At 32.7% G+C, this 18,780-nt stretch overlaps 3 protein-coding genes across 4 annotated transcripts in view; all 3 read left to right on the top strand.

The window, feature by feature from the left end:
- Positions 1 to 18,780, top strand: part of LOC135136119 (somatostatin receptor type 2-like) — a 356,309-nt gene that overhangs the window by 302,894 nt on the left and 34,635 nt on the right. The gene's annotated exons all lie outside the window — the stretch shown is intronic.
- Positions 1,143 to 2,961, top strand: LOC135136317 (lysosomal acid lipase/cholesteryl ester hydrolase-like). Its single transcript, XM_064065540.1, has 7 exons — positions 1,143 to 1,386; positions 1,438 to 1,624; positions 1,675 to 1,789; positions 1,836 to 2,076; positions 2,125 to 2,271; positions 2,321 to 2,548; positions 2,683 to 2,961. Exons 1-7 carry the CDS (start codon positions 1,219 to 1,221, stop codon positions 2,860 to 2,862), a joined length of 1,266 nt encoding a protein of 421 aa, XP_063921610.1. The 5' UTR covers positions 1,143 to 1,218; the 3' UTR covers positions 2,863 to 2,961.
- On the top strand, positions 7,081 to 8,786 carry LOC135136117 (lipase member K-like). Of its 2 annotated transcripts, XM_064065247.1 has the most exons (8): positions 7,081 to 7,273; positions 7,323 to 7,515; positions 7,562 to 7,676; positions 7,727 to 7,967; positions 8,016 to 8,162; positions 8,212 to 8,439; positions 8,489 to 8,669; positions 8,723 to 8,786. In XM_064065247.1, the coding sequence occupies exons 1-7, from the start codon at positions 7,103 to 7,105 to the stop codon at positions 8,666 to 8,668; spliced, it is 1,275 nt and encodes a 424-aa protein (XP_063921317.1). In that variant the 5' UTR covers positions 7,081 to 7,102; the 3' UTR covers position 8,669; positions 8,723 to 8,786. The 2 variants fall into 2 exon arrangements, with proteins under 2 accessions (XP_063921317.1, XP_063921318.1); XM_064065248.1 differs by lacking the exon at positions 8,723 to 8,786 and having other exon boundaries at positions 8,489 to 8,679.

Genomic DNA, 18,780 nt, shown 5'->3' with positions numbered 1-18,780 from the left:
AAGCACACTTTTTTTAAATGTATTTTTCAGAATTCTTTTCCAGTGTCTTGGACTTATTTAATTTAAAAAAATGGAAACCCATTTTCTCCCAGTCGAGGAATTCTGTACAACTTTTTCCCATCTCAACCATTTTTTTGTGTTGGTATCCAGGAATCCAAAAAAACTGATAAGTCATTTCAAAGTTAGGAAATGCGCATATCATACCCATGTAGTTGCCTTGGATATATCTATCGCTTCAGTAAAACTTGTTGATAAGTTAAATTTGCTGAAGGCTAACGTAAACACGTGCCTGGTTTTTAAAAAAGACTAAAAGAAGTATTTGAAGTAATTTGAACGAATCTCTGTAACCCCCTGTTTTTAATTTTTGAAGTAGTTTGGAGGATCTCGGAGATCACACGTAATTTATTTTTGAAATAGTTTTGAAATGGTAACCAGCACGGGAAAAAATGTTTTGATTTAAAAATACATACAATTTTCAGTCTACAATTTAACGAAAATCCGACTCCCAGTAGAAGGCATGATATTCTGGTTTTGGTAAATGTTTATGGTTTTGGCATTGTCATCGACCTTCTATCAGGTATGCAAAAATGACTGCTAAATCTACATATCTATATACACGTGCAATATACTATATCTAAGACTAATCTATGTTTGTTCGTTGTACTATTGTAAAACAAGCTATATAAATGTAAACTGATTTTGACACATGGATAAAGCATGCCTTTGTTCTAGAACATCGAGAAACTTTATAACGAGCTTAGCAGCATTCAGAAATGTAAAAAAAATCGTGTTAATTCTCGAGGAAAGCTAATGTGCTCATCCCACCCAAAAACATATGACGTCACATCAACATTTTGCGAAGCAATCCGCGATAAAGTTTAACAAAGAAAAATAAAATTAAAATTACAGTGTTCAGCAGAAAGTACAGCGTGAACTCTCCTTACATCTTCATTTTAATATTTTTCTGCTGAACAGTGGTAGAGCAAAAAATTGTTTTATGATCAACTAGACGGTTCGCAGTAGTTTGAGGCAAAATGCTCATAGGATTAAATTTTATTCAAGTGATAAGACACGTTCCAAGATTTACACTTTAAACAGTATGTAAATAATGCATTAATTTTTATTGTACATAGTCTATGCACGTGGACGGTTTTCAGTTAAAGTACAACCATCATCTAATCAACTTGTCGACTTTAGTCGGATTTCTACACTATCACCATGTATTATGTCATGCAGTTTGCCGTGAAGTTGTTGGTGTTGGTTTCGCTGCAGAGTGCAGTCGCTATAAATTGGAAAAATAATGCATGCCACAATATTTTTTCGTACTATTTTTCGGCTATTAGTCGTAATTGTTACGAAAACGACGACGTGCGGCCAAACGATCTTGTATGTATTTTCGGAGTGGTACTAGTACTTAATCTAGTGTTCATATTTTAGCCAAGTATATCGAAAAGACATGGTTACGATACTGAAACATTTACTTTAACAACAGGCGATGGATATGAGTTGCATTTGTACCGAATGTCGTCAACAAAATCACAAACCACAAAAATTCCACTTTTTGTTTTACATGGAATAGCTATCGATGTAGAATCTTGGGTCGACATCGGCAACAGATCTCTCGGTACTATTGATTATTTTTTCACAAATAGTAATAAACTAACGATTGAATAGCTTTCAATTTAGTTGACGGAGGTTATGATGTGTGGGTTGGAACCTTGAGAGGAACTATAGATTCCAATAAACACAAGACTTTAACAGTTAACGATCCCGAATACTGGAATTTTAAGTACGAATTCTTTGATGATTTTTTTCTTGTAACAGAAAGATTCTAGCTTGGACACTATTACCAACGAGGATTTGAGGATCCAGCTAGAATTTGTTGCCAACGCGACTCAAGAGAAAGCTGTTATTGTGGCACATTCGATGGGTTGTACTTTAAGTTTCATGTTTGGTTCGGAATATCCTGATCGAGCTAACCAGTTGATAAAGGGGTTGGTTGCACTGGCACCAGTGGTTTATCTAGACGATGTGCCATTTACAACGTCTGCGTTACTTTGGGCTATGCCATTAATCGTAAGTCACGACTAAATTTGAAAATAAAAATCACGTTCGACTTTTCAGCAAATTTTCAAAGCTCTCAATATCAAAGGTCTTCTATATCACGAAAAATTGGTCCATAGCTTCGAAACGCACGTTTGTAAGTTGTTACCAAATCTGTGCTACTTTCTTGTAAGTACAGCGTCTGGCAAAACCAAGCAGTTTGCTCCTGTAAGTACTAAGATGGTAACAAATTTTCACTGACAGTACTATCCTGTAGGAAGATTTGCTCCTTTTTACTAGTTACTGGCCAAGTGGAGTGTCCGTCTATCAGTTAGAACATTTTCTGCAAATCTCGAAAGACCACAAATTCCAAAAATACGATTACGGCACGCATAAAAATAAGGAAATTTATGGTACTGAAAACCCGCCAGTCTACAATTTAACCAACGTCCAATTTCCCGTATCCTTGTTCTATGGAACGCACGATGTCTTGTTTTTGCAAAAGGTGTGTGGTAATTATTTTCAACATTATCAAAAACACAAATTACAATGTTAATCATACGCTAAGTCTATATTTAGTCCTCAGCGTTGTAAAAACGCTATTAGAGATTACAAAATGTTTTAAATATTTTTTTTTAGAATATTGACCGATTATTTAACGAACTTGGCAGTAGTCAAAAGTACAAAATTTCTGTTCCGAGAAATGCGGGGCCAGAATACGGTTACTCGCACATCGACTTCCTTTGGTCAAAAAATCTACATAAATTTCTGTATGACGACGTTTTTGAAAACTTGGATTTGATTATTAATGGTAACTAAAGTGGTCGTTAGTGGTTCATTAAAAGTTAGATTTTTAAATCAGTTTGCTCTTTATTACTTAAATTACCCAAGCGTAGCTACTACTTTCATGTTTTGGCGACGTTTCATAGCCACTAGAGTACGAAAAAGTGGTCTCCCGTTTTTTTTTTTTTGAAGATTCCGAATGTTGTAAAGATTATAAAGATTCCAAAGGTTCCAGAAATTCCGGATGTTACGAGATTGTAGGCTTATCAGAGGTTGTCAAGATTCGAAAGATTCTGAAGTTTCTGAAGATTCTAAAGACAGTGGAAATTCTGAAGATTCTAAGGGTCCCGAGGATTCTGAATTTTTCTTAATAAATTCCAAAGATTCTGAAAATTCTGCAAAGATCAAATTTTCTAACAATTTTGAAGTTTCTGAAGAATTTAAAAATTATAAAAGTTTCAGTGTTTCACAAACACCAGAAATTTCAAAAATTCCGCATATACCGAGACTCTAGCTAGAGCTTCCAGACATTTCGAAACTCTAGAAATTCCAGATGTTCTAAAGATTCTGAAAATTCTAAAGTTACCAGAGATTCTAAGAATTCTGAACATTCTAAAGTGTTCGAAAATTTTGAAAATTCCGAGTACTTCGAATGCTGAAGATTGCAAAGAGGCTGAAAACTTTGAGTATTACGAAGATTCTGAAGATTATAAAAATTTCTAAGGTTCTAGAGATTTTAGAAATTTAAAAAATTCATGATATTCCGAGACTCTGGAGATTCCAGAAGTTTCAAGGATTCCAGATATTCCGGAATTCAAGAGATTCTAAAGATTCTTCTTCGATTTTCGAATTTTCAATTTTTCTATATTTCGATTTCTCCATTTCACAATATTTCCATTTCTGGATTTTTCGAAATTTGGATATTCGAATTTTTTTTTTCAAATTTTTGGTTTCTCAAGTTTTCGATTTCTCGACTTTCAATCCCTCGGATTTCGATATCTCGATTTTCGATTTCAGGATTTTCGAACTTTCAATTTTTCGTTTCATCAGTTTTTCAAATTTTCGATTTTCAAATTCTTTGGATTTTGCGATATTCGATCTTTTTTTCACTTTTCAAATTTTTGATTTCTCGATTTTCGTTTTTTCGCATTTTCGAGTTTTGAATTTTTATATTTCGATTTTTGATATTCGATCAATTTTTTACTTTTCGATTTTTCAGTTTTTCCATTCTTTGATTCGTCAATTGTTTCACTCTCCGAATTTTCGACTTTTCCTTTTTTCCCATTTTAGAAATTTTGAGTTTCCATTTTTTGAGTTTGCGATTTTTCGAATTTTTGATATTATAATTTTCAAATTTTTTCGATTATACGATTTTCGGTTTTTCAATTTTCGAATTTTCAATTTTTGTGTATTTCGATTTCTCGATTTTCCATTTTTTTGATTTCTGGATTTTTCGAAATTTCAATATTTAAAAAAATATTTCGATTTTTTGAATTTTTGATATTGGAATCTCTAATTTTTTCGATTTCCAATTTCTGGATTTCCAACTTTCAATTTCTAGGGATTCTAGAAATTCTAAAGATTCCGAAAATTCAGAAAATTTTGACAACTTCTGAAGATTCTAAAGATTCCGAATATTCCAAAGATTATAAAGATTCCAAAGATTCCAGAAATTGCAAATATTCCGAGTCTCCGAGTCTCTACGAATCCCAGAAATTGTGAGGATTCGAAAGATTCTGAAGATCCTAAAGATCCTAGAAATTCTGAAGATTTTACCAAAGATTCTGAAAACCTTGAAGTTCCAGAAGATCCTGAAGAATTATGAGGATTCCAAAGATGTCAAAGATTCCAAAGGTTCCAGAGATTCTAGAAATTTTGAAGAGTCGAAAGATTCTGAAGGTTCTAAAGATTCCGAAGATTCTGAAAACTCTGAAAAGATCAAAGTTTCTAACAATTTTGAAGTTCCTGAAGAATTTAAAAATTATAAAAATTCCAATATTTCACAAACTCCAGAAATTTCAAAAATTCCGGATATTCCGAGACTCGTAGAGTTTTCAGACATTTCGAGACTAGAAATTCCAGTAATTCTGAAGATTCCAAAAATTCTGAATACTGGAGATTCTAAAGAATCTGAAAATTCTAGAGATTCCAAAGATTCTAACAATTCTGAACATTGAAAGAGTTCGAAGATTCTGAAGATTCCGAGTAGTTCCAAGGCTGAAGATTACAAAAAGACTAAAGATTTTGAGTATTACGAAGATTGTGAAGATTACAAAAATTGAAAGCTTCTAGAGATTTCAAAAATTTAAAAATATCCCGTGGATTCCGAAATTTCTGAGTACTTCGCAGCTGAAGATTCCAAAAATCTGAGAACTTTGAACTTTCAGAAGATCCTGAAAAATTTGTGCAAGTATTCCAAATATGTCAAAGATTCCGAAGGTATCAGAGATTCTAGAAATTTTAAAGAATCGAGAGATTCTGAAGATTCTAAAGATTTCGAAGATTCTGAAAATTCGAAGAAACAACAATTTCTAACAACTTTGAAGAATTTAAAAATTATGAAAATTCGAATATTTCAGAATCTCCAGAAATTTCAAAAGTTCCGGATCTTCACAGATCTAGAGATTCCAGAAACTCTAAAGATTCCAAAGATTCTGACGACTGGAGATTCTAAAAATTTCCCAAGATTCTAACAATTCTGGACGTTCCAAAAAGATGAAAAATTCTGCAGATTCCCCGTAATTCGAAGGCTGAAGACTCCAAAAAGGCTGAAGATTATGATTATTACGAAAAAAAATTTTCAAAGGTTCCAGAGATTTCAGAAATTTTAAAAATTCCTGAAATTCCGAGACTCTAGAGACTCCAAAAGTTTCAAAGATTCCAGATATTCCGGAATTCTGTGATGATTCTTTTAAGTCTTCTTCGATGCTCCGAAGATTCCGAAGAGCACAAAGATTTCAAAAATTCAAAAATTCCAAAGTTTCTAGAGATTCTAGGGATTCTAAAGACTCTGAAGATACAAAAAATGTTGACTACTTCTGAAGATTTTAAAGATTTCGAAGATTCGAAGTATTTCAAAGGCTGGAGATTCCGAATATTCTAAAGATTATAAAAATTCCAAAGGTTCCTGAAATTCCGGATATTCCGAGTCTCTACGGATTCCAAAGATTATCAAGATTTGAAAGATGCTGAAGATTCTAACGATCCTAGAAATTCTGAAGATTCTGGACATTCTAAGGATTATTTAGTATTAGATTCCAATTCCAATTCAGAATGTTTCAGTCCCAGGGTCATAGTGTAAGTATTAAAAAAATTTTTCTTGATAATTTAGCTTCTCAGGAACACCAGTAAATGATTTTTTAAATTACACCTGAACGTGCTCGCTGCGCTCGCATTTTAAACTTGCCAAGTACCGAGAGAATTGACAAAATATTTTTCCAAAATTTTCAAAAAAAACCAAAAACTGTTAAAACGGCAGCAAAAAGGAAAAAATATTGTTTTATATAGAGGGGTTTTCATAGAATAATAATGCAATTTTTGCTCTACTTTTAAAATAACCTACAAAATTAGGAAAATAATTTCCAAAAGTTTTCCAAAAAACGCGATTTCCATTCCAAAGGAAACCCGACAAGCATCAGGTCACCGCTCCGACATATTTTTGATGTTTTTTTATTTCAATAAAAAAGTTTTGATTTACGAGAACAATAGTTGTAGTAAAAACGACTGACTATTATGATTAGGTAATAAAAATATCCCGACATTAAAATCCTTTATAAATTATATTTTAGATCAGCTAGTAGGCTAAAGATTATTTTCATTGTTTACAATAATCAGATTTACACCGCCTTTGCTTTGTTGCTAAGGCGTTATTATTGAAATTAGAATCAAACCGAATGTTGAACCGTTTCACCGTGTTGGCATCTTCCCGAGCAAAAACAACCAAAACCGTTTCGTCGACGAAGGTTTCAACATTTTTTTGTGCTGTGGGTGTGCGTTGCGTGTTGGAGAAAAAATAAATATTATTTGGGCAAAAGTTCCAACAAAAAAAAAAACAGGTAAAAGATCAGCTACGTCAAAAATTTGGGCACACGTCAAATTTGTCGCATTTTTTGACGTGACGTTTCTGGAATTGAACAATGGAATTGCACACAATTGTTTTATTACCGCCCATACAACTGACAACGGCTTGGAATAAAATATATAGTCATACGAATTTTTTTCCAGGTACACTACTCGTTCTTGACAAGTTTGTCCAAAATAAATCGGCTCTAGTTAGATGGTTTTTTTAAAGCGATTCTACTTCAAATTTTTAGTGTTACTTTTGGTCCACAGTGGGGTCGCGACGGACTTTGCCAACAATGCCTGCTACGATGTTAACTCTTACTACTTTTCCGCCTTTAACAGTGATTGTTACTACAACCCTGACATTTCGCCCGATAATAATCTCGTATGGGTTTTGGAAGTGAATCACGTCGAGTTGATGGTTCATATTTTAGATAACTATATCGAGTCGACATGGATATGACACCGAGACGTTTGATTTAAGAACAGACGATGGATATCACTTGGAATTGTACAGAATGTCGTCATGTAAAGTATCACGACAGAAAACAAAAGCTCCGGTCTTTTTTTTGTATGGATTATTATGTAACGTGGAATTTTGGGTGTGCACTGGAAACAAATCTTTTGGTATTGTTGCTAGTTTAAGTGAACTAAGTAAACTAATGGCTGGTAGCTTTCAATTTCGTAGACAAAGGTTATGATGTGTGGGTTGGAACCTTAAGAGGAAGTAAGGATACTAATAGACACGACGTCTTGACAGTTGAAGATTCCGAATACTGGAATTATAAGTAGTATATAGTTGTTTCATGATGGTTTGGCGTGTAAAGAAAAATTTTAGCTTGGATACTTTGGCTAATGAGGATCTGAGAATTCAACTCGAATTCGTTGCTACAATAACTGACCAAAAAGTATTTGTTGTGGGATATTCCATGGGTACTACTTTAACTTTCATGTTCGCCTCGGAACATTCTGACCGAGCTAGCCAATTAATCAAGGGTTTCATCGCATTAGCACCAGTGGTTTATCTAGACGACGTAGAATACACAAAGTCTGCAATACCTTGGGGTTTTCCATTAATCGTAAGTCACGACTAACAACCAAAATCAAAATCACTTTAGACTTTTCAGCAAATTTTGAAAGCTTGCAATATCAAAGGTCTTTTCTTTTACGAAACAATAATCCACGCCATTGACAAATACCTTTGTAAACTAGCACCACTAATATGTTACAATATTCTAACTATATCCTCTGGACCAACCAAGCAGCTTGCTCCTGTAAGTCAAATTCGTGTGTAGACCCGTTTTCACTGACAGTACTCCCCAGGAAAATTTGTTTGTTTTTCTCAGTTATTGGCCGAGCGGAGCGTCAATCTATCAGTTTGAACAGTATCTGCAATTCACAAAAGACGGAAAGTTCCAAAAATTTGACTACGGCGCAGACGAAAATACCGAAATTTATGGTACCGAAAATCCGCCTGTCTACGATTTGGGGAAAGTTCGATTTCCAGTGGGTCTGTTTTACGGAAAGCAAGACGTCTTGTATTTGGAAAAGGTCCGTGGGAATTCGCTTGAACACAACATCGTGATTTTTTTTTTTTTAGAACAACCAACGATTGCTTAATGAACTGGGTAGTCGTGAGAAGTTGGCAGTGTCTGTTCCCAGCAATGCAGGCGAAGAATTTGACTTTGCCCACATCGATTTCCTTTGGTCAAAACATATAGCGGAGTTTCTGTTTAACGACATTTTTAAAACATTGGACTTGTTTACTAAGAGTAACTAACGTGTGTCTGTGATCAAGTAAAAGCTGTATTTTTAAATATTTTTTTATTTTTAGCCAACAATGCTTTTTTATCAGAACAATAGTTGTAATAAAAAAAATTGACAAACCATCTATTATTACGAAACAATAAAAATTACTCGAAATTAAACGCTATCCTTTGTAAATTCGATTTCAAATGACGCATAGTCGGAAGATTACTTGTATTGTTTGTTAATAATAATAATAATAATTGATTTCAACAAGAAGAAATCCCAATTACAGGAATTGATTTGAAAAGCTTGTGAAGAGCCAAAAAAGATTATGTTCAACTTTATAGACACAGAAGGATTTTAGACATGTTTTAAGTATCTTGTTGTCGAAATAAGTCTACACATACTAAGAATAACCTGGCAAAACGTAGCCCCGCCCACCCGCCCTGTCTCAATTGTGATGATTTTTTTTATTCGTCGTGAGATAAGAGACCGGAACTTAACTGCAAAATCCTTATTTCTCTACGAGAAATGAATAAAAAAATTCATTACAATTGAGATGGGGTGGGTGGGCGGGGCTGATATTTTGCCTTTTTTCCTAATATACATAGTATTGTTTGAACAACACGATACTCAAAAACATGTTTTTAATTTCTTGTAACGAACTAAGCATTTTGCAGTCAAGGTTCGCCCCCCTGATTCAAGGCGAATAAAAAAAATCATCACAATTGAGACGGGGCGGGTGGGCGGGCTTATATTTTGCCTTTTTGTTTTAATATGTGTAGACTTCTTTTCACAATATGAAACTTAAAACATGTTTATAATGGAAAAGTGACGTTGGCGGGGAAAAAAAGGAAAATGAAGGAAACATTTGTTGTCTTCACATTTGTCCTTATGAAAAATAAATTAAATGTAATATATTTTTGTTTCCTTAAATATACAAAGTTAACAAAGTTAGTTGAGTTACAAAAGTCTTTTTTGCTCCACGTCGGCCACCAACGAGCGATTTTCAAGATTTCAGAACCCCCCAGGCCAGAGCGTCTGACGACATGGAGAATTCAGTCTCGGAACCAAAGAATGCACTGTTGCAAAATTAACACCCAAGCAAATGCACCGTCAAAACAAAGCATTTGCACCACTGGAGCTAAATTGGCAAGACCCAAGTTAAGTTAGTAACACATACAATATACAGTACAAAATGCTTCAATTACAAAAGTTACAATATACAAATTTCTCCACGTTTGCCGCCAAAGAGCGATGACTGTGATCGCTCGTTGCTGTTGCGCAGCAAGAACCAAACAATACGAGGAGGTCTGGAGTGCGTCTTGCCATTAAAAGAGAGGACTAGGGTTTGATAGCATGGGTGAAGGACACCGTTTTTGTAAATTTGGACGCCGTACTTTAAAAATGATGCATGCGGTATTTTGTGAATTATGAACGCAGTACTTTGTATATTCTAAAGCCGTACTTTATCAGTGCTGAATGCATGTTATTAATAACAAATTTCAAAAAAAATCAGGCATTTTTGGAAAAATATCCACTTTCCTTCGTGTCCACAGCACTTAAAACAACATTTTCGCTAATACTTATTAACGATAAATTAGAAATTCGCGAACACGTGCTACTTTTAAGCCAAAATGGAGCTCTGATGTTGCTGCCACCAAACCGAAATCAAACCTAAACACAGAGGACCAAAATGTGACCTTTTATCAGGTAGCTCACGTGACAGTGACGTCATCGTACGTCACGATGAGATTTCAAAAATTATTTTTCATATTTTAGCTCAGAAATTGTACATTTTCGGGGTTAATTTAACAATGTTTAAACAAACTAATTTGTTTTTGCTAACTTCGTATTCTTAGGAAAATGGATTTCGGTTTAATTATTATATAATAATAATAATAATAATAATGTTTATTAACGGATATATACCTTTACATAGAATTATAAATATACAATTACCTTTACATAGATTTATAAACTTACAATTACTTATAAATAAGCAAATATTAAAAAGAAGAGAAAACAACAAAAACAAAAAACTAACATTCTAAAATACGCTTTAAAGATGCCTTAAAAGAGTTTGCAGACCTAGATTTGAAAAAGTCAACCTGATCACAATATTTATTGCACGAACCAAGAATAGTATTCATTGGTGAAAATAACAAGTAATTAGTTTTAGCTTTGCTTATACTGAATAACGGAACTTTACGAGCATGGTATTGAGGCACATGGAATTTGACTAAACTAATGATTTCTGAAGCATCAATATAGTTATTTAACAATTTAAAAACAAAGTTGATAGCACTGTATTCTCTTCTAACTATAAGTGTTGACAATCCTAAGTAACTTAGATACGTCTGGTAATCACTAATCTGTAGGGGTAATTTGTACTGTAAGTATTTAATAAATTTTCGTTGTACTGCTTCAATTCTATCAATATGAAAATTGTAATGAGGTGCCCAGATGACGGATCCATATTCCAAATTTGATCTAACAAGCGATAGATATAGCTTTTTAAAAGTTTGAATATTGTGAAAATTTTTACTATATCTCTTGATGCAACCCAGAGTTTTATTGGCCTTGTTGGTTATATAATCATAATGTGGAATAAATGATAGCTTGTTATCCAATAATATGCCCAGATCTTTCACCAAAAATTTAATTGTTATCGGATAGTCATTTAAATTATACTGTGGGGGTGATGGGTCATTCTTCCGACTGAAATTTATTATGAAACACTTGTCACGATTTAGAAACATTTTGTTAGTTTTGCACCAGTTACTTAACGTGTCTATGTCAGATTGTAGTTCTTTCTGATCAGTAATGTTTGTGACTATTTTGAAGATTTTTAGATCGTCTGCGAATAGGCTAAATTTGCACTTAAATTTGTCCCCAATATCATTAATAAAAACTGAAAACAGTAATGGTCCCAGTATGGATCCCTGAGGTACCCCCGAAGGCACGCTCTGTACACATGAAAGACAATTTCCGATTTTCACTTGTTGCGTTCTGCCTGACAAGTAAGAAGAAAACCAGTCTAATAGACTGTCAGAAATTCCATAGGCTTTTAATTTTTGAATTAATAGTGAATGGTTTACTTTGTCGAAGGCTTTACTGAGATCAGTATAAACAGAATGTACTTCCAAACCCCTTCCCAACGCGTCGAGCACAGAATTGACATACACAAGTAGATTAGTAATTGTGGATCGCCTATAGAAAAAACCATGTTGTTCCACCACGATCACACTCTTAAAATGGGGAAATAGTTTGTTCCACATTATCTTTTCAAAAATCTTGCTTACACATGAGAGGATTGATACGGGTCTATAGTTTCTAATACAAGAAGCCGAGCCGGATTTGTGAATTGGTACAACATGACTAAGTTTCCACGATAATGGAAACATACTACTCTGAAGAGAGAGGTTGAATAAAATGTGTAGAGGCAGGGCTAAAGGTTCACAGCAGTTTTTAAAAAAAGAAGGTGGTAATCCATCAGGTCCAGGACCTTTGTTGGTCTTTAATTGATCAATAGAATTTTGAATATCGGCGACACTAATAGATAGGTTACTTAAACAAATAGACTGGTTACACTTGAAATCGGATTTTATGGCTCCGCTATTGTCATAAACAGATGAAAAATAATTCATGAATTCATCACACACATCTGATGGATTCTCTAGAGTTAATCCATTATGATACATAGGTAGAGGTAGACTATTGTGACTTTTACTTCGAATAAATTTCCAAAAGTTTTTTGGATTGACATTGAGATCGTTTTCCACATTGTTTAAATATAACTCATACGCTTCATTTATGTGTAGTTTGCATAACCTTCTAAGAGCATCAAAAGTCAAGTAATCAACTTTGTTATTTGTGTGTTTATATCGTTTATGCGCAATTTTTTTTTCTTTAATAAGTCTAATAATATCGCTGTTAAACCATTTGGGGTAGGTTTTAGTATGTTTATATTTAACCGGCACAAACATATTGATCACAGAGTGCAGATTAGCGTAGAAGATGCTGACGGCATCGTCCACATTAGAGCAGTTTAAAATCGTTAACCAATTAATACTGAATAAGGCCATACAGATTTCAGAGTAGTTTGCACGCTTAAAATCGTAATAGCTTTCCATTGTCCTAAACAATGGACTACCAAGACAGGTATCTATGTTAACTATAAAGGTGGGATGATAATGATCGAGCTTTGACATAGGCTCGCATGGTGATATTTCAACTCCATTACAGTTTGAAAAGCACAAGTCTAGAACTCCATTTTTGAAATTTTTGACATTATTAAACTGGTGAAAAAATAGATTGAAGTAATTGTCGCAAACATACGTCTCAGTTTCACTTGAAATTTTAGTAGGAAGCAGACCATCAAAATCAGGTACCTGCATCCATTCAATATTACTTAAGTTAAAGTCGCCTATCACTAAAATATCACAGTTAGAATGAATAGCGCATATGCTTTGCAGAGATTGAACATGATCAGAATATTTTAACAATACGGAATTAGGTGGAATATAAACACAGCCGATAATGAGATCCTTATTAGGAAGTGAAACTTTTACCCAAATTTCTTCAACGTGGGAATTAACACAAGTCAATTGCATGGAGTTGAACTTCTTGTTGATTGCCAACAGGACGCCACCACCTTTTTGTTTATTACTGTTTTCACTGTTTCTATCATTTCTGTACACTATGTATCTACTGTCAAGAACTTCATTGCTTTGGATTTCCGGAGATAACCACGTTTCACTTAATGCTAGGGCACAATAATTTTCGCTTAAAACAGCACAATATAGATCCTTCAGTTTGCTTCTGATGCCTCTTGTGTTTTGGTAATAAACTGAGAAAGTGCTGTTTCCTTCTGCTGAGTTTTGTTCATTTGTGCATTCCCCCCGGTTATTGTTTCTTTTTTCTTTCCTGATAAAAAATGGAACTTCTTAATTACAATACCAGTTGGCCATATTTCTTCCTTCATGAGAGAAGTGTACAACTCACTAGCGACTGAAATCTGGAAAGCTTTACTTTTAGCGTTCTCACGTTTGGGTAGAGCTTTAATGATAACTTCTTCATTAGGAAACCTGCCTTTTAAATAGTCAACCAAATCTTCACATCTAACATTTAGTTCCACATTGCCAATATAGATATGAGACATACCTGGTGCCGCTTTTAATGATGTACTCCCTTCTGGCAACTTAGCTTTACCGCGTAGAAATTTTCTTTTGAATTTTCTAGAAAGAACTTCATGGAAATCATCCTGTACAGTGTCGACCGTTAATGTCTGTTTTTCACTAGTAGTACTCTTGGTATCATCAACTATAGGTACAGTATCAATTATTAGCGAAGATTTAGTAGAAGTTTTCAACGAAGTGGGACATGAGGGAGATAATTCAGTTTTTGTTGCATCGGGAAAATTGTTGTTTTGATTTAAACGATACAATGAAGTTCTTGTTTCAGTTGACTTCGTAGTTAACCTATGTTGACTGGGTTCTTCTATTCGGTGATTTTCTTCTATGTTCCCAACCACGTGATCATTCGTTTCTGTAGACGTTGTTAACTTTTGATGATTGTGCTGTTTTAACTGTTGGCTATTCTTGAAGCTTCTAACAGCAGACACTTCTGGTATCGTGCCATATGTCGAAGATGGATGTCTCATAGTGTTGTGTTTATGAGAAAAATCAGTTAAGAGCCTAACTAAATCAATGTTGCTGCTTTTGAGGTCGTTGACCTCTTGCCTAAGTTTCTCTACCTCAGCAACTAATGGAGCTGTAGCTCTTAAAATCGAATCATTTAGTACATTGAAAAAGTTACCATTGTTTAAAAAAGCGGTGATATCCGGGACTACAGGGCTTTCTTGCTCAATTCCATGCTGATCACAAATCATTTCGTTATCAGACAACACAGTGCATTTCTTGTTTCTTTTTTGCATCACTTGCAAACAACTTTTGTGATACATCACATCACACTTCACGCAACGGATAAATGCATGCACAACTTCAATTTTGCATTTATTACATTGTTTATTCACTATTTGAGTAGGATCGCTTCCTAACCCAACTTTGCTGACAGACGCCATCTTAATTGCATATTATTATATATTATGAATTGTTTTAATTCTGTTTAAGTTTTATTTAATTATATCGCGAAAATCTATAGCTTTGACCCACCAACTTCAATCGTTTCGAAAATTTTCCCAAAATTTAAACATTGTCGAATAAACGAATCACGGAATCCGATAAATTAAAACTGAAATCGTACTTACCCTGTTTTCGATTCTTTTCGGAAACATATCCATTTTCGTTCGTGTTCACAGCACTAACACAACAAATTTTCCGTAATATGTATTAATAATAAACTAGAAATTCGCTAAAACGCTCCACTTTTACGCCAAAATGACGCGACGATCTTGCCGTCATCAAACAGAAATTAATACTGAATACAAAGGACCGCGAAACGTGACCTTTATACAAGTAGCTCACGTGACATTGACGTCATCGTACGTCACGAGAGATTGCAAAAATTATTTTTCATATTTTGGCCGGGAAAATGCACATTTTCGGGGATAATTTAACATTGTTTAAACGAATTGATTTGTTTTTAATAATTTCGGACTTGTAGGACAACAAATTTCGGTTTAATTATCGTATATTCATGCTTATCATATTTAAACATTATAAATAATATTAATTATATTTAAAATGTATTTGTTTATATTGTGAAATTGTATTATAGCTTTGATCAACCAATTTCAATCGTTTTACTCTGATTTCGGTCGTTTTCGGAAAAATATCCATCTTCGTTCGTGTTCACAGTACTAATACAACAAATTTTCACTAATATTTATTAATAATAAATTAGAAATTCATGAAAAGAGCCCTACTTTTATCAGGTAGCTCACGTGACACTAACGTCATCGTACAATCGCACGCAAATGTTTTGAGCCTATGGGCGGATCGTTTTTGCCGGTAGGAGGCTGTACAAATCGTCCAAGGGCAGAATTTGTAGGTAGGCTCAAACTACAACGAAATTTACGTGTTGACCAAATTCTTACTCTGAATTAGTTTTCATTTTATAAATACCCTATCTAAAATGTTCAGAATATGATGAGTCTATACTTGTGATTTACCATTCCATTTATATTTTTTGGATTTGTTTATACATACAGGGTGACTCAAAAAAATAATGACTGAGTAAATTTATTTTATTGAAGGAATCAAGAATTGCAAAACTGAATACTTTGAAATCTTGTCAATTAGTCGGAACCTGAGCCTATTTTTTTTTGCAATATCTGTGATGTGCTATTAGTTTCCGTAACTTATAAAATTAGAAAAAAAAAACCTATTCTGCTCTATTAAAATCGAGAATATTTGCTTATCTTCGTCAAAAAAATGCATGACGTCATGGCAAAATTTGATATGATGAGTCAGTACCTGTGATTTATCATTGCAGTAGTATTTTTTAGATTTACTTATACAGGCTGTCTCAAAAAAAGATCACTTCGATTTTTGATTTTTCGTTTTTTCGACCAACCGTTTCATCTAATTAGATTTTTCAGTTTCCATTTTTCTATCAACTTTTCGATTTTTTTACTTTCCCATTTTCTGATTTTTCAAATTTGCGGTATTTTGAATTTTCGAGTTTTCGGATTTTCGATTTGTTGATTTTTCTGTTGGTCAGTTTTTAGACTTTGCTGCAATTTTTTTGCATTTTTCGATTATATTTTACTTTCCGATTTTTTTGATTTTTGAATTTTCGATTTTACGTTTTTAATTCTTCGATTTCCGATTTTTCAATTTTCCGTTTTTTTAATTCTTCTATTCTCGATTTTTCGATTTTCCATTGATCATTAAATTTTTCGATTTTTCGATTTTTTTATTTTTCGACCTTCGATTTTTCAATTTTCGAGTATTCGATTTTCCATTTTCTGATTTTACGATTTTTCGATTTGCGATTTTTCGATTTTCGTTTTTCCGATTTTGTGGTTTTCCGATTTTTCTGTTTGTTTCAGTTTTTATGGTTCTGCGATTTGTTTTATTTTTCCATTTTTCGATTATTTTACTTTCCGATAGTTTGATTTTTGAATTTTTGGTTTTTTCATTTTTCGATTTGGGATTTTTCAATTTTTCGGTTTTTTTAATTTTTCGAGTCCCAATATTTCGATTTTTCAGATTTGTGGATTTGTGTCCGTTTTTTCGATTTTTAGAATATTGATTAATCGAATTTTCGATTTTTGAGCATTTCGATTTTTCCAGTTTTAGATATTTTTCGTTTTTCTTTAATTTTTCCATTTTTCTGTTCGTCAGTTTTAGACTTTGCAATTTTTACTTTTCCACTTTTTATTATTTTAGTTTCGGATTATTCGATTTTTGAATTTTCGTTTTTTTTTTCATTTTTCGATTTCCGATTTTTTAATTTTTCGATTTTTCGGTTTTTTAATTTGTCGATTCTCGATATTTCGATTTTCGATTTTCCAATCTCCGATTTTTCAATTTCCAGTTTTCGATTTTCCACTTTATGATTTTACGAGTTTTCGATTTTTCTGTTCCTCACTTTTTAGGCTTTGAAATTTGTTTACTTTTCGATTTTTGAATTGTCGACTTTTAGAGTTTTCAATATTATGAATTCTCGAATTTTCTGTTTACTTATTTTTCTATTTTTGAATTTTCCATTTTTCGGTTTTTTGATTTTTCAATTTTCGGTTTTTCAATCTTGCAAATTTCCGATTTTTCAGATTTGTGAATTTCCGGTTTTTCGATTGACCTACGTATTATATTCATTGAATTTTCGGTTTTTCCATTTTTAGATTTTCGATTTTTCAGTTTTGTATTTTCAGATTTTCTGTTTTTCGCATATCTGATTCATCAAATTTTCGATTTTTCGGCTTTTCGATTTTTCGATATTTGATTTTCGAATTTTCAATTGTTCAGTTTTCCATTCTTCAGCTTTTAGACTTCAATTTTTTTACTTTTTGATTTTCCGAATTTTCGAGTTTCAATTTTCAGATTTTTGATTTTTCGATTTTCCTTTTTAAATCTTTGAAATTCTCGGTTTTGATTTTTCGAATTTTTGATTTTTAATTTTTCCATTCTTCGGTTTTTAGACTTCAATTTTCTTTCTTTTAAATTTTTCGATATTCTATTTTCCGCTTTTCAGAATTTCCAAGTTTCTTTATTCAGATTTTCGATTTTCCACTTTTACGATTTTAGATTTTTCGAATTTTTGTTTTTCCAATTTTTTACTTTTTCGATTTTTCTGTTCGTTTCAGTTTTTAGGCTTTGCAATTTTTTCTACTTTATATATTTTGATTATTTTAATTTTCGATTGTCTTTAATTTTTGTTTTTGGTTTTTTAAATTTTCAGTATTACAAATTTTTGACTTTTCGATTTTTTGGTTTTTCCGTTTTTCAATTTTCGATTTTTCGATTTTTGAGGTTTGTGAATTTCCACTTTTCGATCGACCTCCTGTATTTGATTCATTGAATTTTCGATTTTTTGGTTATCCATTTTTAGATTTTCGATTTTTACGATTTGTATTTTTCGATTTTCTGTTTTTTGCATTAGTGAATTTCAGTTTTTCCGATTTTCGATTTGCCGCATATTTGATTAATCAAATTTTCGAAAAAGTTACCATGCTTACAAAAACTTTAATACATCTACAATATTTCAAAGTATTCAGTTTTGCTATTCTTGATTTCTTCAATAAAACAAATTGACTCAGTCATTAACTTTTTTGAGACACCCTGTATAACCAAATCTAAAAAAATATTAATGCAGTGATAAATCACAAGTATAAAAACTCATCATATTTTATACATTTAAGATAGGATTTATTCTGCAAAATTTTGAGGTGACGTCATAAATTTTTTAGAGGGGATAAGCAAATATATTTTAATAAAAAATGTATCATGTTTATCATGACTTTAAAACATCTGCAAGATTTCAAAGTATTCGATTTTGCAAATTCAAAATTAAATTGCAAAATATTGTTTTATAATTTTGATTTTTTTTTCCAAAAATCTGGACGTTTCGGATAAAAATTCAACACGGAGTCATAAACTACATGTGTAGGACTATGTTACTGTATACAATTTAAAACCCATTTACTATGCATAAATTTGAAGTGACGTCATCACA

Source organism: Zophobas morio, unplaced genomic scaffold (genome assembly GCF_036711695.1).
Source record: "Zophobas morio isolate AGI-343-1 ecotype UQ-CSIRO unplaced genomic scaffold, CSIRO_AGI_Zmor_V1 ptg000026l, whole genome shotgun sequence".
NCBI lineage: Eukaryota > Metazoa > Arthropoda > Insecta > Coleoptera > Tenebrionidae > Zophobas > Zophobas morio.
This window is presented reverse-complemented; position numbering and strand designations above follow the sequence as displayed.